General features: G+C 33.4%; 1 protein-coding gene across 1 annotated transcript in view; it reads left to right on the top strand.

Moving 5' to 3' along the window:
• LOC110735286 (golgin candidate 2-like) overlaps positions 1–14433 on the top strand; it is a 49968-nt gene extending 35535 nt beyond the window's left edge. Inside the window, 6 exon segments of the mRNA XM_021915463.1 lie at positions 7352–7409; positions 11865–11917; positions 12018–12110; positions 12656–12781; positions 13783–13830; positions 13903–14433. Coding sequence (XP_021771155.1) covers positions 7352–7409; positions 11865–11917; positions 12018–12110; positions 12656–12781; positions 13783–13830; positions 13903–14274 — 750 coding nt within the window. The 3' untranslated portion in view covers positions 14275–14433.
• Positions 14434–18282: the final 3849 nt, after the last annotated feature.

The following is an 18282-nucleotide window of genomic DNA, read 5'->3' as shown; positions in this document are numbered from 1 at the left end:
TCAACTCAATTCATAAGCATCTCAACTCTTACGGCAATAATACTAGCACACAAAAATAATTAACTCACAACCCAAAAATAATACTCTGCATTAATAATCCTAAAACCTCAATAAAACAATATTTCCTATAGCAACATTAAAACCCTAAAAATAATTGCACAATTAATTATATAAAACAAAAGTAATATGATATTCAAATAAAATCAAATCATATAATACCACACTTATGTATATGTAAATCTTGATCATATAAATAACAAAATTATAAATTTTACACATGATAATACAAAATACATACAATACAACAATAATTAATAATTAAACAACTTCGGCAACATGCGTGTGATTACGTGTAACAAATAACAAATAACGAGTGTGATTACCTTTCAACAAATCACAATCAAATCACAATATTCAAGGCAAGGTATATGGAGCACTGTTGCAATTTGCGAGCTTTGACTTGTACAAATCCAATGGAGTTTGGAGAATAATGAAAGAAAAACTTTTATGAATAATCAAGTTTGGGGTTGGATCATGGAGGTCACGCACAAGATACGTACGACAAACCCTTTTTTTATTTTTTATAAAATATGTTTTGAGAGGTATATAATATTTTTAGGGTTTAAAATAGTTTATATACGTTTTGAATTGTATATGCTATTTAAACAAGATAGGGTTTTAAAACTTTACGAAGTCTAAATAAAAAAATATGAGATTAGAAAAGTTATATAATAAATAAAAATAAACTAGATTTTTATAAAATATTTTATATAAAATCATAAAATATTCGGGTATTACAATCTACCCTCCCTAAAACAAGTTTCGTCCCCGAAACTTAAAATAGAAAATTTTAAGGTATTACAATCTACCCTTCTTAAAACAAGTTTCGTCCCGAAACTTAAAGTAGAAAAATAACTTACTTGTAGATTTAAAAGAACCAAAAATATCTTAATAAAATATATAGGTAGAGTAATAAAATATTAGAGGTATTACATACTATCCCCCTTAAAAGGATTTCGTCCCGAACGCAAAGTTTGTCACATAAAAAAAAAACATAACAAGCACATATAAGACACTCTTAAAACGGCTTAACCTATGTCAATTTTAATCCTAACTCTTAATAAACAAGTTCATTCCTAAACAAACAACGCTGGGATAATGCGTAAACCCCAAGAGCGTATAGGCTCTGATACCATTTTGTAACACCCCCGATTATCTAAGTAATAATAAACAATAAATAAAGAAAAACTAGGTAACCTTTAATAAAATTGCGGAAGCATACACCTAAATCGGAGGTATTACTGCCACACTCAACTACTTGTCAAGTGCTAAGGCTTATAAAATCCCAACTATACAACCTAATAATCTAAGTGAGCTATTTATACAACTTTACAAACTCGTTATAACAAACTAATTGATCACTTTGATGCTCCTTTAGCTACGATCAATTGATCAACCTCCTTAAACAATCTTGTCTACTCACCATTAAGGACAAATTTCAAAATAGATCGTCGCAGGACCACCATAAGAAAAAGACATGGCCGTAAACACAAGTAGCACAACAAAATAACACACACACGTCAGCAAAAGCGGAGTAATCACCACATATCAGAATACAAAGAATAATATAATAATTAACATTACTAGATCAATTAAATAATGTAGTTTCGAACTACATTACACATTGACTCTGAAAATAACCTTTATCAATTCAACCTCGAATAATAATACAAACCTTTACTCAATTAACTCATATACCCCATACGTGTGCCATGCTCATTGTTCTATACCTAGCCTTGGACATGAGTTATTTAAATAAATAAATCAACAAGTATAAAAACTTGAATATTCTCAATAACTAGAAAACACCTTGAACCAGAACACATACGAGCTAATTCCCACTGCAGGGGACCATAGAAAAATAAATAATAAAGATTGTACCTCATTCTTAACTCATGATTATTACCCTCTTACCAACAAGCCAAGGATTAAGTCATATAACGCCGAGCCTCAAACTAAGAACAAAATAATAATTCTCAACCTTTTGATCTCGTACTTTGTCAAATAATCATTCACAAACTAATAATAATAACTCAACAATGGCACATGCTCCCAAATAATATAACAAGATCAACTCAATTCATAAGCATCTCAACTCTTACGGCAATAATACTAGCACCCAAAAACAATTAACTCACAACCCAAAAATAATACTCTGCATTAATAACCCTAAAACCTCAATAAAACAATACTTCCTTTAGCAACAACATTAAAACCCTAAAAATAATTGCACAATTAATTATATAAAACAAAAATAATATGATATTCAAATCAAATCAAATCATATAATACCACGCACTTATATATATGTTAATCTTGATCATATAAATAACAAAATTATAAATTTTACACATGATAATACAAAATACAAACAATACAACAATAATTAATAATTAAACAACTTCGGCAACATGCGTGTGATTACGTATAACAAATAACAAATAACAAATAACAACGAGGGTGATTACCTTTCAACAAATAACAATCAAATCACAATATTCAAGGCAAGGTATATGGAGCACTGTTGCAATTTGCGAGCTTTGACTGTACAAATCCAATGGAGTTTGGAGAATAATGAAAGAAAAACTTTTATGATTAATCAAGTTTGGGGTTGGATCATGGAGGTCACGCACAAGATACGTACGACAAACCCTTTTTTTTTATAAAATATGTTGTGAGAGGTATATAATATTTTTAGGGTTTAAAATAGTTTATATACGTTTTGAATTGTACAGTGCTATTTAAACAAGATAAGGTTTTAAAACTTTACGAAGTCTAAATAAAAAATATGAGATTAGAAAAGTTATATAATAAATAAAAATAAACTAGATTTTTATAAAATATTTTATATAAAATCATAAAATATTCGGGTATTACAATGACAACACCCCTTTATTTGTCCCCACCCTAAAACCACCATCTTCTCACCCTTAAACCACCCCTCTTTCAATTTCACGAAATTCCCCCCACCTACAGCGGCCCTAACCCCCTTCCCCTTGCCGGAAAACCTTGTTGAGCCTTCCCTAGTCTGCCTCCATCCCCAATTCCACTAATCACCACCCTAAAGCCCTAAAATTGAAACCCTAGTGATTTTAGGATAGTGATTAAGGGGGGGAAGGGGGTGGAGGAGACTTAAGGAGGGCCAATAGGGTTCTCCGACGAGGGGGAGGGGATTAGGGCCGCCGGCGGGTGGGGAGGGGGGATTTTTCGAGGGTGGGAGGGATGGTTGGTTGTTTAGAGGTGGTGCAATGGGTGGTTTAGAGGTGGGGTGGATGCCCGGCGGGGGTAGGCTGCTCATCACCTCGCCGACAAGGGGATGATGGGGTATGGGGCTGCCGGAGATGATGGGGATGGGGTAAAGGGGCCGTTGGAGGTGGTGCAGTGGTGGTTTAGAGGTGGTGTTAGGGTTTATTTAATTAATCATGGCTTAAAAACAACTAATTACAATTTCGCTGGACAATGATGTCATTAAGAGCTTAAATCACCTAATTAGGGGCTGATTAGGGAAGAGGGTAGAAATCACTTGAATTAATCAGTTTTAGGGGTAGTAATTAACAACTTTTTTTTTTAGGGGTAGTAATTTACAAAGCCTCTGTTTGAGGTAGTAATTAACAAAATTTCCTTATTTCTGAAAAAAAAAACTATTAGATGTGACCCAAAATGATGCGTTTGGGTTCCCGTGCCTACTAACCCGATTGCCTCCTCTAAATGCAAGTCCCACCCATACTAGGCATTCTAAACAATTTGGGCAACTCTTAAGATTTAAAATTAATACACAACATTCACATTCACATTAGGTGAACCTTTATCCCCTTTCATATCCACATATGCATATTACTAACCAAATCTTTTCAAAACGGTGAATACTTAGAATTGGTTTCAGATCTTTTTAACATATCCAATGTATGTACAATTTCACTCCATCGCAACAAATTACATTAACACAAAAACCCAGCAACTTTTAAGGTAAAACCATAGACCTTGATATTCTACCAAAGCCAGGGTTTTTATTTACTTTCTTGGATCATACTGCCTGAAGCACAATCTGAAAAAGAGTGAACATCTGCTTGAAACTAATTACTTTGTCATCCAAAAAAAAAACCACCAAAGCTGAAAGGCATCAATCTCACCCAAAACACCCCTTTTCAAGCATTCTTTCATTCAACCACCAGGGTGAAAAGGAAATGGTGACAAGGGATCTCCCAACACAATCCCCTAGCCTAGGACTATTACATGGGGCGTTCACCGAACTGAAAAGAAGGCATTGGATAAGAAGCCTTATGTTCGATCCATTCACCGCTACCTAAACCCCTTTCTTTCAAGAACATCAAGAAATTCCCTACTCATCCTATCATAGCATTCATGACTGCATCATGTTTGCTGAAGTCTATCTTTTCCTTTTAAACCAAGTTTTAATAACAAGATTAAAAAGGATCCTAAACCGGTTGTCCAAATTATCTTATTAGGCGTGATTTTCAATTACATATTCCTTTTAAACATGCAATGTTGTGATCAATAAATTAATAATAGAACAAACATTAATATTGGAAGCAATTTAACAATAAACTGTTAGTCAAATCAAATATAAATAAACCTAATCATGATACTAGCAATATTAAAATAAGAGTAATTAAGTGAATCAATTACTCACTTTCCGCGTTTCCTTGAATTGCTATATCATGAATAAACTGTTAATAACTTCAATAAAAATATAAATCAAATTGAAAATTAAATTAAATAAAGGTAGATTTGATTTGGTCCAAACCATCAGTCAATTATACCTTTCACGCCTTGGTTTAAGTATAGAACTAATTTGGGTATTGTATGGACTCCTTGGAGTGCTTAGGAGAAGTATTATGGAAGAATAGGGAGGCTAGTGTTTAAGTTAAAGAGGGAGAAGAGAATTATTATTGGAAAAGGGGTGATATGACCTCTATTTATAAGGGAAAAAGAGGGGTTGAAGAATCAAGAAAAGATAAGAATTCGAATCGGATAAAACTCTTGTGATAGACAGCAGTTTTTGCAGTTTTTGTTTTTATCATATCTTTTGATCTAGAAATCGGAATAAAATAAATAGGATATCGTTGGAAATCTCTTGAAGTCTACTTTCTAACCCAATTAGAATCAGATTAAAATATTTTATAGACTAAAAGATATGGCCGAAATAGTGAGATGGTGTCAGTTTTGGATAGAGTTTGATATTTTATTCATATATTTTCCGTTATAGCTCGGAATTGATATTATAATATATCATTGGAATGATAATTTAAAGGGCTATCCAACCATATAAAATTTGGATAAAAAATATGACGCACGAAAATAATATCTGTCTATCTTTGAACGTCTTTCAATTCGGATAGAAATAGGATTTTCAAAAAGAAAAGTTTTATTAATTTCAAACTCTTCTAATTAATCCTAAATGGTTTAGGGATGAGATTAAAGCTTTTGGACCCTCCACATGATCATTGGGTTGTAGGTAAGGTGGGCTTAGGTTCGGTTTGGGCTCAGTTTAATATTTTGGCCATAACTTATTCATTATAACTCGGATTTGGGCTTATAATATATCGTTGGAAAGATCTTTTCAAACCCTATCCAACTATTAAATCATTGGACCCATAATATGGACCAAAATAAACCTGAATAAACGTTTTTTATAAAAAGGACACGAAATGAATGATTTTAAAGGACACGAAATGAATTATTTTTGGTTTAAAGGCATGCAAAGAGGAAAATAAGTTATGGTTTGGGGAAATTTGCTAGGAATTGGGTTGGTTTATGGAATGGAAATATGGATTTAAGTACTCCGAGATTAAATACTCAACCCGATCAATAATGGCGGTGAAAGGTTGTTCATCATCGGGTTTGGTTTTGGAAAGACATTTTTAGGTGTTTTCAACACCCCAATTCATATAATTTGTATAAAATATATGGAGTAGGAGAAAAAGATACTGCGTAATGTTTATAAGAAATTGAAATAGTCCGACCTTCCTTTAATCCTCCAATGGAAATTGCATAATTAGTCAATTCAAATATAAAATCTATTAGAAAAATATATAATTAATTTTGCATTTCTAAATTTTATTTATGTTGAAAAAAAAAAATTAATGATGTCATTATTAGTTTTGGAGGGAAATTTTTTTACAAGAAGTTGACATGTGAAAGTAATGACATCAGCGGTAATTACTTTAGTTATATTTATAGATATATTAAACTTCGATATATTTATTTAGAAAAAAAAAAAAAAAAATCCCCTTCCCATGGCACCACCACCGCCTCCTCCTACTTCAGCCATGGCTGCCACCTCCCTTCCCTTCAGCCACGCCACACCACCAAGAAACCCCCACATCAGCCCAAAGGCCCCAAATGCAGCCGCCCCATATTAGCCATGCCGCCATCAGAACACCCCACTCACCCAAAAATCCCAAAACAAACTATCCCATCCTTGAAAACCCTCCCAGTCTATTTGAAAACCCCAAAATGAACCCACCCCACCCCTTTAAAATCCCTAAATAAACCCACCCACCTCTCAAAAACCCCAAAACAAACCCACCCCTCCGTCGAAAACCAAAATGGGTGGGCAATGCGGGGGGGGGGGTGGGGATGAATTTGGGTAGGTTTGGGTGGTTGTGGGACGGTTTCAGGGAGAATGAGGAGGGTGTTTTGAGTGGTTTGGGCGGGGTAAGGTGGCGGGCAGAGGTGTTGTAGTGAGGGAGGAGGTTGCACGGTGGCCATGGTAGAGGGGAAGGACGAGGAAGGAGATGAGTCTTTTTTTCCCTTTATTTAATTAAATATAATTAACATAATTTTTTAAACCAATCATATGAGAATGTGTGGCATGGTTAACCTATTTACCGGGCTATATCCGGTTTTGAAATTAATAACCCCCAAAGTTTATAATATGAAGAAATAATCAAAAGGTTGTCTTGTTTAAATTCAACTGTTGAAAGGTAGTATTATTTATAGCAATTTTTCCTAAATATTATAAGTAATAATTGATACAAAACTAAAATATGACAAACAAGTGATATACTATTTCTGATAAGTGACTCCATAAAGTTATTATAAACAACAAAATCGTTAAGTAATGAAAATGAAATTGTTTGTAAGTCTAGAAGATGAAATCTCGTTAACTATGAAACTATGTTGTTAGGGCTTAAACCTATTGTTTCTTTATTGTCCAGTTGCCCGAGCATTGAATTACAGTAATCCAGTACACATATGTTGTTTTTCTTTTGTTTTATTTTAGTTGTACATTTTTTTATGCTGCTTTGGTTTATTTTTCTTTCACTAGGTAAATCGTTTAGCAGAATTACGGCACCAAATTGAGGTAAAGGAAGCTGTCCTTGAAGGTATGTAAGTGCCAAAGTCAGCTCTGGCCCTATCCTTTTACTTACCTGTTTCATGAATGGTATCTGCTATTTAATATTCCTTCCGTTTCATAATGTTAGTCCCATATACTATTTTGGGCGTTTAAAAAAGGTCTACCCATATTGAATATATTTCATTTATAACTTGATTTTTTTTGGAATTAATTGGTTGTGGATTGATGACATGACTCTAAGTAAGGAAATATTTACCTTAAATTATGCAATAATGACTTGTGCTTTCCTGATAAAAAATCAAAAAAGTTAAATAAGGTAAACTAATTATGAATTATGTTGTATTTTAATGTTAGATTCCAAATATATATTTTTTTTTTATGTGATTGATTCCATATGGGACTAACATTATGAAACGGAGGGAGTATCTACTTGCTTTATGTCAGTCAACCTGTTATGTCATCTATGCTGCTGCGTTGTGTTAGTAAAAAAGAAAGGGACTTTTGTAATTTTCTATGCTTTCCAAATTTCCAAATGATAGAAATACTAAGTTATAGACTTGGTGGAAGTGATCAGCAAAGGTTTGGGTCCTTGACATACATGAAATCTAAATTATTGGAAGTTTTATAATCTAATTTACTTTACCCAAACATGTTGATATGCAATCTTTATACAGAATATGATGCATAAGTGCACCCACCTACACCACCTATCAGGTACAACGGAAGACGCAAAAGGGGGAATGGAGGGACACATCATCATAGTTAGATGGTTCCAATATCATATTGCTTTGGAGAGGAAGAATGAGGGTGCGTCAGTAATTTTTCACGAAGTTATTTAGCTTTGGGAATGATAATAGATTAAATAGAGGAAATTAAGGAAGTTAATGTCCTTCTTTTGTTCTCTTTGAATTGTAACATGGAGGAGATGCGTGATATTTTAGGAGAGGAGAGAGATGAAAAGAATGACTTGTGTAATGACAAGAGAGATAGAAAGTGCCATTGGCCAAATAAAGTAATGCTACAATTAATTTGTAGCATCCTAAAAAAGGATACTTTAAGATAAAACGAGAAGGAAGTATCTGATTTTTTTTTTTAGCATTCTCTTTCCACTTTTAGGAGTATCTGGGGTGGTAATCCTCCTTTTGATGATTCAATTGCATCACTAATACAACTTACTGTCAATCCCCCCCCCCTTCTCTCTCTCTCTCTCTCTCTCTACATGTTTATTTTTATGTCGATTAATCCATTACTCACTTTAAGTGAAGTGAAAAGGTAGACAAAGAAAGGGAGTGGTGGGTTTTGGAACTTTGGAGATCAAAGAAAGAGGAGCGGATTAAAATTCCATAAATGGTATGTAGGGTGGAGGGGGTCGTTGGGCCATGTTCATTTCACCTTATTTTTGCTAAACTGAAATTATTTTTAATGAATTGAAAATATTTTTGTTGAACTTAAACTATTTTTACTGTAGTGAAATTAATTCTACTGACCTAAAATTATTTTTGTTGAACTAAAATTATTTTTTTTTACTAATACTCTGTTATATTTGTTCTTGTAAGTTATTGATTTTTACTACACTAAAACTATTTTTACTAAATAAAACTTATTTTTACTATGAAACTATTTTTACTTAATAAAACTGAATATTTTTTACTGAATAAAATTGAATATTTTAAGGTGAATTGAACAGAGTATGAAAAGATTTCTTATTATATAGGGACACTATAAGTGAAATATGACATATTAAAGAGGGATGTAAGATCATTTTGTTTTTAAGAATGTTTTATCTAGTTCTCTCTTTTTTCTTTTCTTTCTTTATCCTGTATTAGACTAATTTACAATACCTTTTAAATTCTTCATTTATCTAGAGGTATAAATGATAAAAGATGAGTGAAATCTTCGATGTGTGACCTAAAAACCCGACTTACGATAAGTGTTACAATAATATTTGATACTTGTGAGTGGAGGCTTTATAGAAGTGTAGGTGAAGTACTTCCTCGGTTCACTCCGTTTAAAATTTTGTACCAATCACATTCTTCCCTTTGACCATCCTTGTTGATTTATATGTTAATCACAATGTAGTCATGTATGAATTTATTAGATTAAGCTCAATTTATATTTTCACACTATTTTTATTATTATTTTACTCATCTATGATACTTTCTCCGGTTTTTTTTTTTTTAATTGCATCATTTTCCTTTTAAGGATGTTGCATATTAATTCACTATTTCTACTTTGAACATTCTTTCATACACTTTTTGTTTGTGATCACACCAAATACCCATTCTATCTTTACTCACATGGATATTTAACCTTATTACCTATCTTTACTCTCTTTCTATTGTTTGTAGTCACATGGACATATTTTTTATTTAAATTCTTTCTTAATATTTGTTGGCATTGTTAAATAACAAAGGAAGTATTAGATATGGAAGTTTGAAATATGCATGAGTAAGCTTGAAAATCAAATTGTTGCAACTAATAGTGAACCGGCGGCGGGGGAATATTATTATCCATGTAACAGCATTAATAGTGACCTAAAAACCCGACTTATGATAAGTGTTACAATAATATTTGATACTTGCGAGTGGAGGCTTTATAGAAGTGTAGGTGAAGTATTTCCTCGGTTCACTCCGTTTAAAATTTTGTACCAATCACATTCCTCCCTTTGACCATCTTTGTTGATTTATATGTTAATCACAATATAGTCATGTAGGATTTTATTAGATTAAGCTCATTTAAAATTTTCACACTATTATTATTATTATTATTATTTTTGCTCATCTATAATAATTTCTCCTTTTTTTTTTTTTTAATTGCATCATTTTCCTTATAAGGAAGTTGCATATTAATTCACTATTTCTACTTTGAACATTCTTTCATACACTTTTTGTTGGTGATCACACCAAATATCCATCCTACCTTTACTCACATGGATATTTACCCTTGTTACCTAGCTTTACTCTCTTTCTATTGTTTGTAGTCCCATGGATGTATCTGTTATTTAAATTCTTTCTTAATATTTGTTGGCATTGTTAAATAACAAAGGATGTATTTGATATGGAAGGTTGAAATATGCACGAGTAAGCTTTAAAATCAAATTGTTGCAACTAATAGTGAACCGGGGGGGGGGGGAATTATTATCCATGTAATAGCATTAATAATACTTCCTTCATTTTTTTTTTATTTGCCACATTTTGACTTTTGATACTATTCATAAACTTGACTAGTTTTTGTGTTTTATGACTATGATAAAACAGTCATTGGGAATCTTGTTAGAAATGTCTAAATGCATTCATAATACTAACTTTTTATAAATTTTCCTTATTGGTAATAAGATATATAAATTGTTAAACTTGTGTGTTTACAAACGTGGAAAAAAAGAACTGTGTTAACTAAAAATGAATGGAGGAAGTATATACTAAGAGGGGAAGGCGGGTGGGAGGCATGTAAACAAAGAACTAGTGTATATATTTGGAAAGTTATTTTCTTGCAAGAAACTATGAAGGGATCTTATTCATAGTTCTTGCTGCTCCCAAATTTGTAATTGACTATGCAATTTGTGTTGTGTTTGCATATTTTTTTTATCATCAAATGCACAAGTTTTTGTTTTTCTTTTGGTGTAATGAAATCTTAATTAAATTTAAAATCTATGACAATCCAATATATCTATTAGAATAGATAAGAATGCTTATTTTACTATTCATTGGAATAATTTTGTATGTCCAGATTAATATCTAATTAAAGTTTTTTAAGTGTAATATGAAGTTGAACTACTGAAGATTTGAAGCTCAAAATTTTATATTATGTTTAATATTTCTAAAGAATTTATCATCCTGAATTTTGAAATATGTAGTGAAATATTTTATTTTCTTATAGTCAACCTTGAATTTCACATGTAAGCATCTATGCTTTGGGCTTCCCTACATTGGTTTTCCTTAAAAAAAATCTTCACTTTTGTTCCTAACAAAGAAACAGTTGTATCATATTTAATTGGCCGAAGATAGGCAAAAATGGACCCGTTTTGGTGTGACATCTTGTTTGCTTGGTGTTAGAGCATTTTGGTCCGTGTACTTTGTTGATAAGTGATGTCCAGGTGTGTCATACTTTGTTATATTCCTTTGCTCAAGTTAGATGGTAGTGGAGCAATATGGGCTATGTTATCAAGAATAATATTCCACCACTAGCTAATTTTTTATTTGGGCTTGTCAAATGTCATTATAAACTAAGGCTTGGTCCCTCTTTGCTCTTCCGGCACTGGTTAATGTTTTTACTAATACTTGACTTCATAGTTATTTTGTCGGTCTAACTTTAAATTATGAAGCAGTGATACTACCTAATGTTTTATGCCATGAAGTTTGTACTCATTTACTGTGCGGCTTTATATTTTATGTTAAATCTGAACTTATTATATAATCCAAGTATATATTTATTTATTTATTCATATTAATTTCTTTTATTTATTTATTTATTTATTTTTTTGCAGAGTTGAAGAGAGAGATTTATAGTGTTCATCAAATTAGGGCCACTTTGACAAGTGTAAGGCTTTTTTCATAACATTTATGTTATAACTTAGTTAACTGATAAATATGTGCTTCTATTTAGTGACTTTTGTTTCTGAAATATGCTACTCTTGCAGTTGGCGGTTTCAAAAGGCTTTGAGTTGCAGAAAGAGATGCTGGAAGCTGAACGTGCTTTTGCAACTGACAAGAATGCAAGACTGCAAGAGAAGGTGAGTTAGATAACATCTATTCCCTCTTCCCCAATTTTCTTTTTCTCGTCTTGAATCTTGATCGTTGTCTGTTGTCCGGAGATGAATAAAAGACGTCATATTGTTTGTGTGATTGTCATACTGCATGAGCTTTAAGAATGTTATGAGACCTTATAGTGATTAAAGTTTAATGGAAAACTCATCTGCAAAGAAACTTTCATTTGTAAGGAGTTATCCTAGCAAAAATAAGTATTTGCTGATTTTTTAGGATATGTACTTTAGGACTTGCAAATGGCTCTGTATTAACATTTTACCTTGTCAAAATGCATAAGAACTCGATTTATTTCTCCCTTGCAACTTTTAGGGAATTCCAAAATTTTCTCACTGTGAAAGCCACTTTTTTTTTTTTTTTAATTTAATTTTATTTTATTGTGAACTGCTTAGCTGACTAGTTCTTGATTAGATAGCTTTGTGACCTTTCCATACTTTTGACTAAACAAATTTCAAAATTTGTTCAGTACTGAAGTTGACTTTGAATTGTACAATGTACCTTGTTGACATAATAGGTAATGAAGCTGGAAGCAAACATTAACATGACATTGAAGGAAATGGAAAATTCAACTGAAGTAGAAGTTGAGCTTAGGCGAAGGCTTTGGCAGATGACAGATCATTTGATTCAGAAACAAGCCCAGGTATATCTTTTGTATTCTGTCTTGCTTCAATGGGACATTTGTTGATGGGTCTTAGTGATGCTCTGTTTTTAAGAGACAGCTTCAGTTACTCATCATGCCAACTATCACCTTTCTTTGAAAAATGTTTATTAGAGTGCTTAACCTTTTACATTATGATATTGTTGGATTGAAAACAGTTCGTGAGGTAGTAATAAAGATAGTACATATTAAGGGAAGCTCAGGTTATGAGGTAGTTTAGACCTCCCTCTTCCTACAGGTTATGAGGTAATTAGATGATAATTCTCTTGATAAAAAGCAAAGAAGCTCCCTTGAGATATATCTAGTTGATAGGTTACAAGGAAAAACAATACCTTATCTCTTCCTAGTAGGCTCAATGTGATACTTACCTGGACTCACCCCCTTTATACTTGAAGCACCCTTCAAATTCGAGTTTACGATCGACACTAACTGTCAATGATTTGTTCTTAAACAAGATGGACAACGTATTACATTTTGCTCTACTGTTTACACAATTATCCAATGAATTTGTGGAATCTTAACTTGATGATATACAGGGTATCTAGTTTACTACCATTCTTTCGCAATAGAATATATTTGCTGTGGGATCACATGCTTAGCCTGCTGACCATGCAATGTCATATTCATGATTTAAGTTATAAAAGCACGTATGCAGTGATGCTATTAAGAGTTTATCTGACATCACGGTCTTCAACCTGCCTTGTCTATCATTTGCCTTGATTTGAACTGAGTGATATGCTGAAACTTCATTAAAAATAATAGTTGGTGATGCTCAGAGCGATCTAATTCATATTAATATGCACACATTGCTTATACCTTGGTTTGTATACTAATTGTTTAGGTTTCATATTCCATTATTTCAAGCATACCCTTTATTTAAGAATTGTACATTCTTTAACTTTTTCACCTTTTGCAGACGTTTAGTTTCTTGAATTACACTATGCTACTGGTTACGGAGTACTAATTTATTTTTGTTATTTCAGGTTGAATCACTTTCTTCAAACAAGGGAACTCTTCTTTTCAGAACTGAGGTAGATCTTTTTGTTGAATTTGCATAACATTTTAACAATGGCTGTTACACCGTTCAACATATTTGGCTACAGGCTGTTTCAAGGTTACTTGAAGAAAATAAGTCTCTAATCAGTGCGAGTGATATTTCGGGCAATTTAAGAAAAGACTTGGAAGCAGGAACATGGGAGTCAACTGGTTCTAAGCTGCGGCCAATGTTAGAAAATAAAATTCAGTCAGGGAGGCAGCACCTAGGTTCACTGCTTAGGCAGTTGGATGCAATATTTTCAGCTGGTGCAGTATTTTTAGCAAGGAACCCGGCAGCAAAGCTCTGGTCCTTGGTGTATCTTATATCCCTACATTTATGGGTTTTGTATATTTTTTTCTCTCATTCTCAATCAACTGAAGATTCCACATCCAGTTCTGTAGTATCCTTGGAGAATATCAACGGTAGTATTGGTGTCTAAAATATCCATATTGTTATAGGCATTGTTTTGTTAATTGTTCAATGAGCTTGTGTATATTATCACGGTAACAAGATCTCAACCACTGCTGGTAACCAATATATATTTTTTTCTTTTTTATTGTGGTAATGTTTAGGCAAAGTAGATTGTGTGAAGAAAGCATTTGATTGTATGCGATCTAGCTAGATTAGTGTTTGGTATTTGACGATGAGGAGGAACCTCGTCTTTGGTTGTTCATAAATATGTTATGCCGTATTCTGTACCTAACATGTACTAATTTTGGCGGTGATTTCAATTCAAGTGACATAATCTAGGTACATGTATAAGGGGTATATCACTCTTCCCTTAAGGGCTTGATTTGGGTATTTATACCCCGCCAAATGGATCAATGAGAGGGTGACACGTGTTGCTCGAAGAGGTGTCCAAATAGACTCCCAGATGATGTCACGTGTCGCTCAGATATGCCCCCTGGGAATGGCGGCCTTCAAGGCCTAAATCCCAAGGTGAGCCGCAAAACAACGCTGCCCTAATTCCTAGGTCATCAAACCCTAGGACAGGGCACGTTTTCCTAAGACCTTATAAATAGGGAGATTCCCCTAATAATTGGGGCACTTTTGAACTTTACGTCTTAATCATTAGGTGTAGACACCTATTTGTGACTCCCCAAAACCAAACCCACTGATGAATATCTTTTACATCATTTAATTATCAAACGAGATGAAAGTGTGAAAAAAGTCTAGTGATGAGGATGTTTTTATTAAAATCTCTTTCTATTTTTGAAAATATTTCTTTTCTTACCCTATTTATGAAAAACGTGCATTTCAGTTTAGTTTGGTCCATGATCAGGGTCCAATAATAATGCAATTGGATAGGGGTTGAAAAGACCTTTCCAACAATATATTATAAGCCCAATTCTGATGAATAATGAGGAAGTTATGGCCAAAATACTAAACTAGGCTCGTTTTGGTTCTTATAAGCGGCCCAATGATCTAGAGGAGGGCCTAATATTAATTATCATTCCTAAGATTGATTATAGTCTTCTAGAATACTCTAGAAGGTTCTCTTAAATCCTAATGGAGTTAGGATTGATAATTAAGTTTCAAAGAGTTTGAAATTAAATAAAACTACTCCTTTAAAAAATTCTTGTTTTGTACGAGATGGAATATGTTCATATATTATTTTCGTGCCTCATAATCTTTATCTAAGACTTATGTGGTTGGATAGATCTTGAAATTATCTTTCTAATAATATATTATAATATTAATTCCGAGCTATAACGAAAAAGATATGAATGAAATATGAAACTCTATCCAAAACTGACACCTTTTCACTATTTCTGCCATATCTTTTTATATACAAAATTTTTTAATCTGATTCTAATTGGGATGGAAATTAGACTTCAAGAGCGTTCCAACGACATATTATATGCCTTATTTGGACTTTTGGATCAAAGATTATGATAAAAACAAAATACGCAAAAAACTATCTTGCAACGCCAAATAACAGGCATGTCGCGCTGCGACAGACTCTGTCACACGACGACAGAATCGTGTTTTATTCCTCTTCAAACTCCGATTTTTTTTTATCAAATCCGGACTATTTTCACTACAAATAGCGTCATTAGACCTCTGTTTTTTAAAAAACTCTTGTTTAGGGTAAAAATACCCTAGACACGTGGACCAACGAGAGGAGGCCACGTGTCGAGTTCAGGATGGCCCACGTGGCCTAATATCCCCTTGACACATGGCCCCCTTGGATAAATCTCTGAAATGGCGGCCTTCAAGGGCCCAAATCCCAAGAAGCGCCGTAAAACAGCGCAGCCCACTAAAATCTAGGTCAAGTGACCTAGATAGGGGCACATTTTCCAATGACCCTATAAATATGGAGATATTTCCCCACTTTGGGGACACATTCAATCATTTATTACACCTACATTCTCTCTCATCAGAGAAACACCTGAGCTTGGAATCCAAGCAAATCCCCACCTAAATTTCCGTACTCTTTATTCCCTTTCAAGTTATTAACTTGATCTTCGGAGGCGGAGCTCTAACCACCCGGAGTCTCCGTTGTTTTGCAGGTACAGCTCAGCCAGACCAATCTTTGTGACGTAACTCTCCCAAGGGACAAAAACACCCAAAACAACTCTCATCAAGAATTCTATAATTCTTCTCTATCTCTATCTCTAAGCTAAAGCTTATTCTCTCTCTCCCTCTTTCTAAGCCCACCTTTTCACAAACAAAATTCCGCATTCATAAGATCTAGACACACTTAGCATAGTTCGAAGTTGTCTTCGCTCTACACGTGAAAGGTTTGATATTTCTGAGGGTTTGGTCCTAAATATTTATTTCATTGCTTGAATTATTATTTTCCTTGAAGTTACTAACGTGTGTATAGAAAGAGGCACGAGACATCCAAGTAAGTGCTTTAATTGTTTTATTAATATTATGATATTGAAATCATGCTTAGATTATTACTTTGATTCCTAGTATCATGTTAGGATGTTTTATTGCTTCCTAATATCATATTTAGGGTGATTTGCTTATATCAAATATGATTTCTATAATGCTTCCTATTTTCTTTCCTAATATTCATGTTAGTATCATGTTAGGGCTAAAGCTTTGTTTTTTGTTACTTAGTGACATGCTAGGGTTTGTTATTAATCTTGTTAGTATCATGCCTAGGTTCTTTCTATTATTATGCTTTAACATGATTATTTTTATTTTTATAATTTGATTATTGTTGCTTGATGCTTATTATTGTTATTGCTTGATCACGCCTTTTATGCATCTTGAAAGGGAATTGATACTTGTAATCACGCTTAATAAGATAATTAATAAACTTGTTTAAGGTTTAATTTGATTATAATTCAAGTGATCGCCAATAATAGTTTTATTTGTGCATTAATATTCAACCAACATACTTAAACAGGTTTAGGGTAAACCTATTGATTGCATGTTAGTCAGAAAGCGCACATGAATACGAGAAGAATAAAGTAGAGACCTATTATTATGGCAGGTTCAATATCTTTTAGGTTGGATTTGTACCTTCATCCCTGAACACCAGTCACAGTTCCAGACCTACTAGAGTTAACGATCTCATGGATCGTTAAGGGGTGTAACCTTCACCATATGAACGGTTTATAAATTCCTAAAACTTATTGGCGATTCTTTTGCTCTAGCTTCTTTCCCTTTGGACGCCACAATGCTTAAGTGTATGATCACAGTGGGGTTCAAGTTTGGGGGTAATGCTTGAAATATTCCCTACATTAGGACATTTATTGCTCTCGAAAACAGAGAACACCTGATCTCAGAATCCGAGAAGATACCTACTTTTCGCACATTTTTCTTCGAATCCGCACTAACTTAATCTTCGAAAGCGGACCTCCGACCATTCGGAGCTCCGTTTGTTTTGTAGGTACAGCTGCTTGTAGACACCTAAAAATGTTTCCCCTAAACCAAACCCGATGATGAATAATCTTTCACCGCCATTATTGGTCGGGTTCAGTATTTAATCCCGAGAGTGCTTAAAAAATCGTATTTAATTAAATTCACTTATTAAATAGTCCATGGATCAGTCTTGATGTTTAGTCAAAGCATAGTTTATTTTTAATTTTGGCCTAATCCTTTTTTATTTATTTTATTTATTATTTTGGCCCAAACCTTTTTTATTTTATTTATTATTTTGGCCCAAACCTTTTTTATTTTATTTATTATTTTGGCCTAATTAATAAATAATAAATTAGAAATGGCCCGAAATTATCAATCGGCACTTAAAAAGGCTGAACGAAATTAGGGCAAAAATGTATTTAGACGGAAAAATGGACGCAGAAATTACTGCGTCACGGCAAAAAGCACCACGTCACGTGGCTCAATGCCGCGCCACGGTGTGAATTCCCGTGACACGGTGCTAGTGCTGTGCCATGGGGTAGCTCTGTGTCCTCTCCGCGTAAACCCTTCACGCGTTTTATCTCCCATAACCTATTTATTTCCCGCGTCACTTAGTTTTCCCCCG

The sequence above is a fragment of the Chenopodium quinoa genome, unplaced genomic scaffold (genome assembly GCF_001683475.1).
Source record: "Chenopodium quinoa cultivar QQ74 unplaced genomic scaffold, ASM168347v1, whole genome shotgun sequence".
NCBI classification, from domain to species: domain Eukaryota; kingdom Viridiplantae; phylum Streptophyta; class Magnoliopsida; order Caryophyllales; family Amaranthaceae; genus Chenopodium; species Chenopodium quinoa.
The sequence above is the reverse complement of the archived record's forward strand: the minus strand, read 5'-3'. Positions and strand labels throughout refer to the sequence as shown.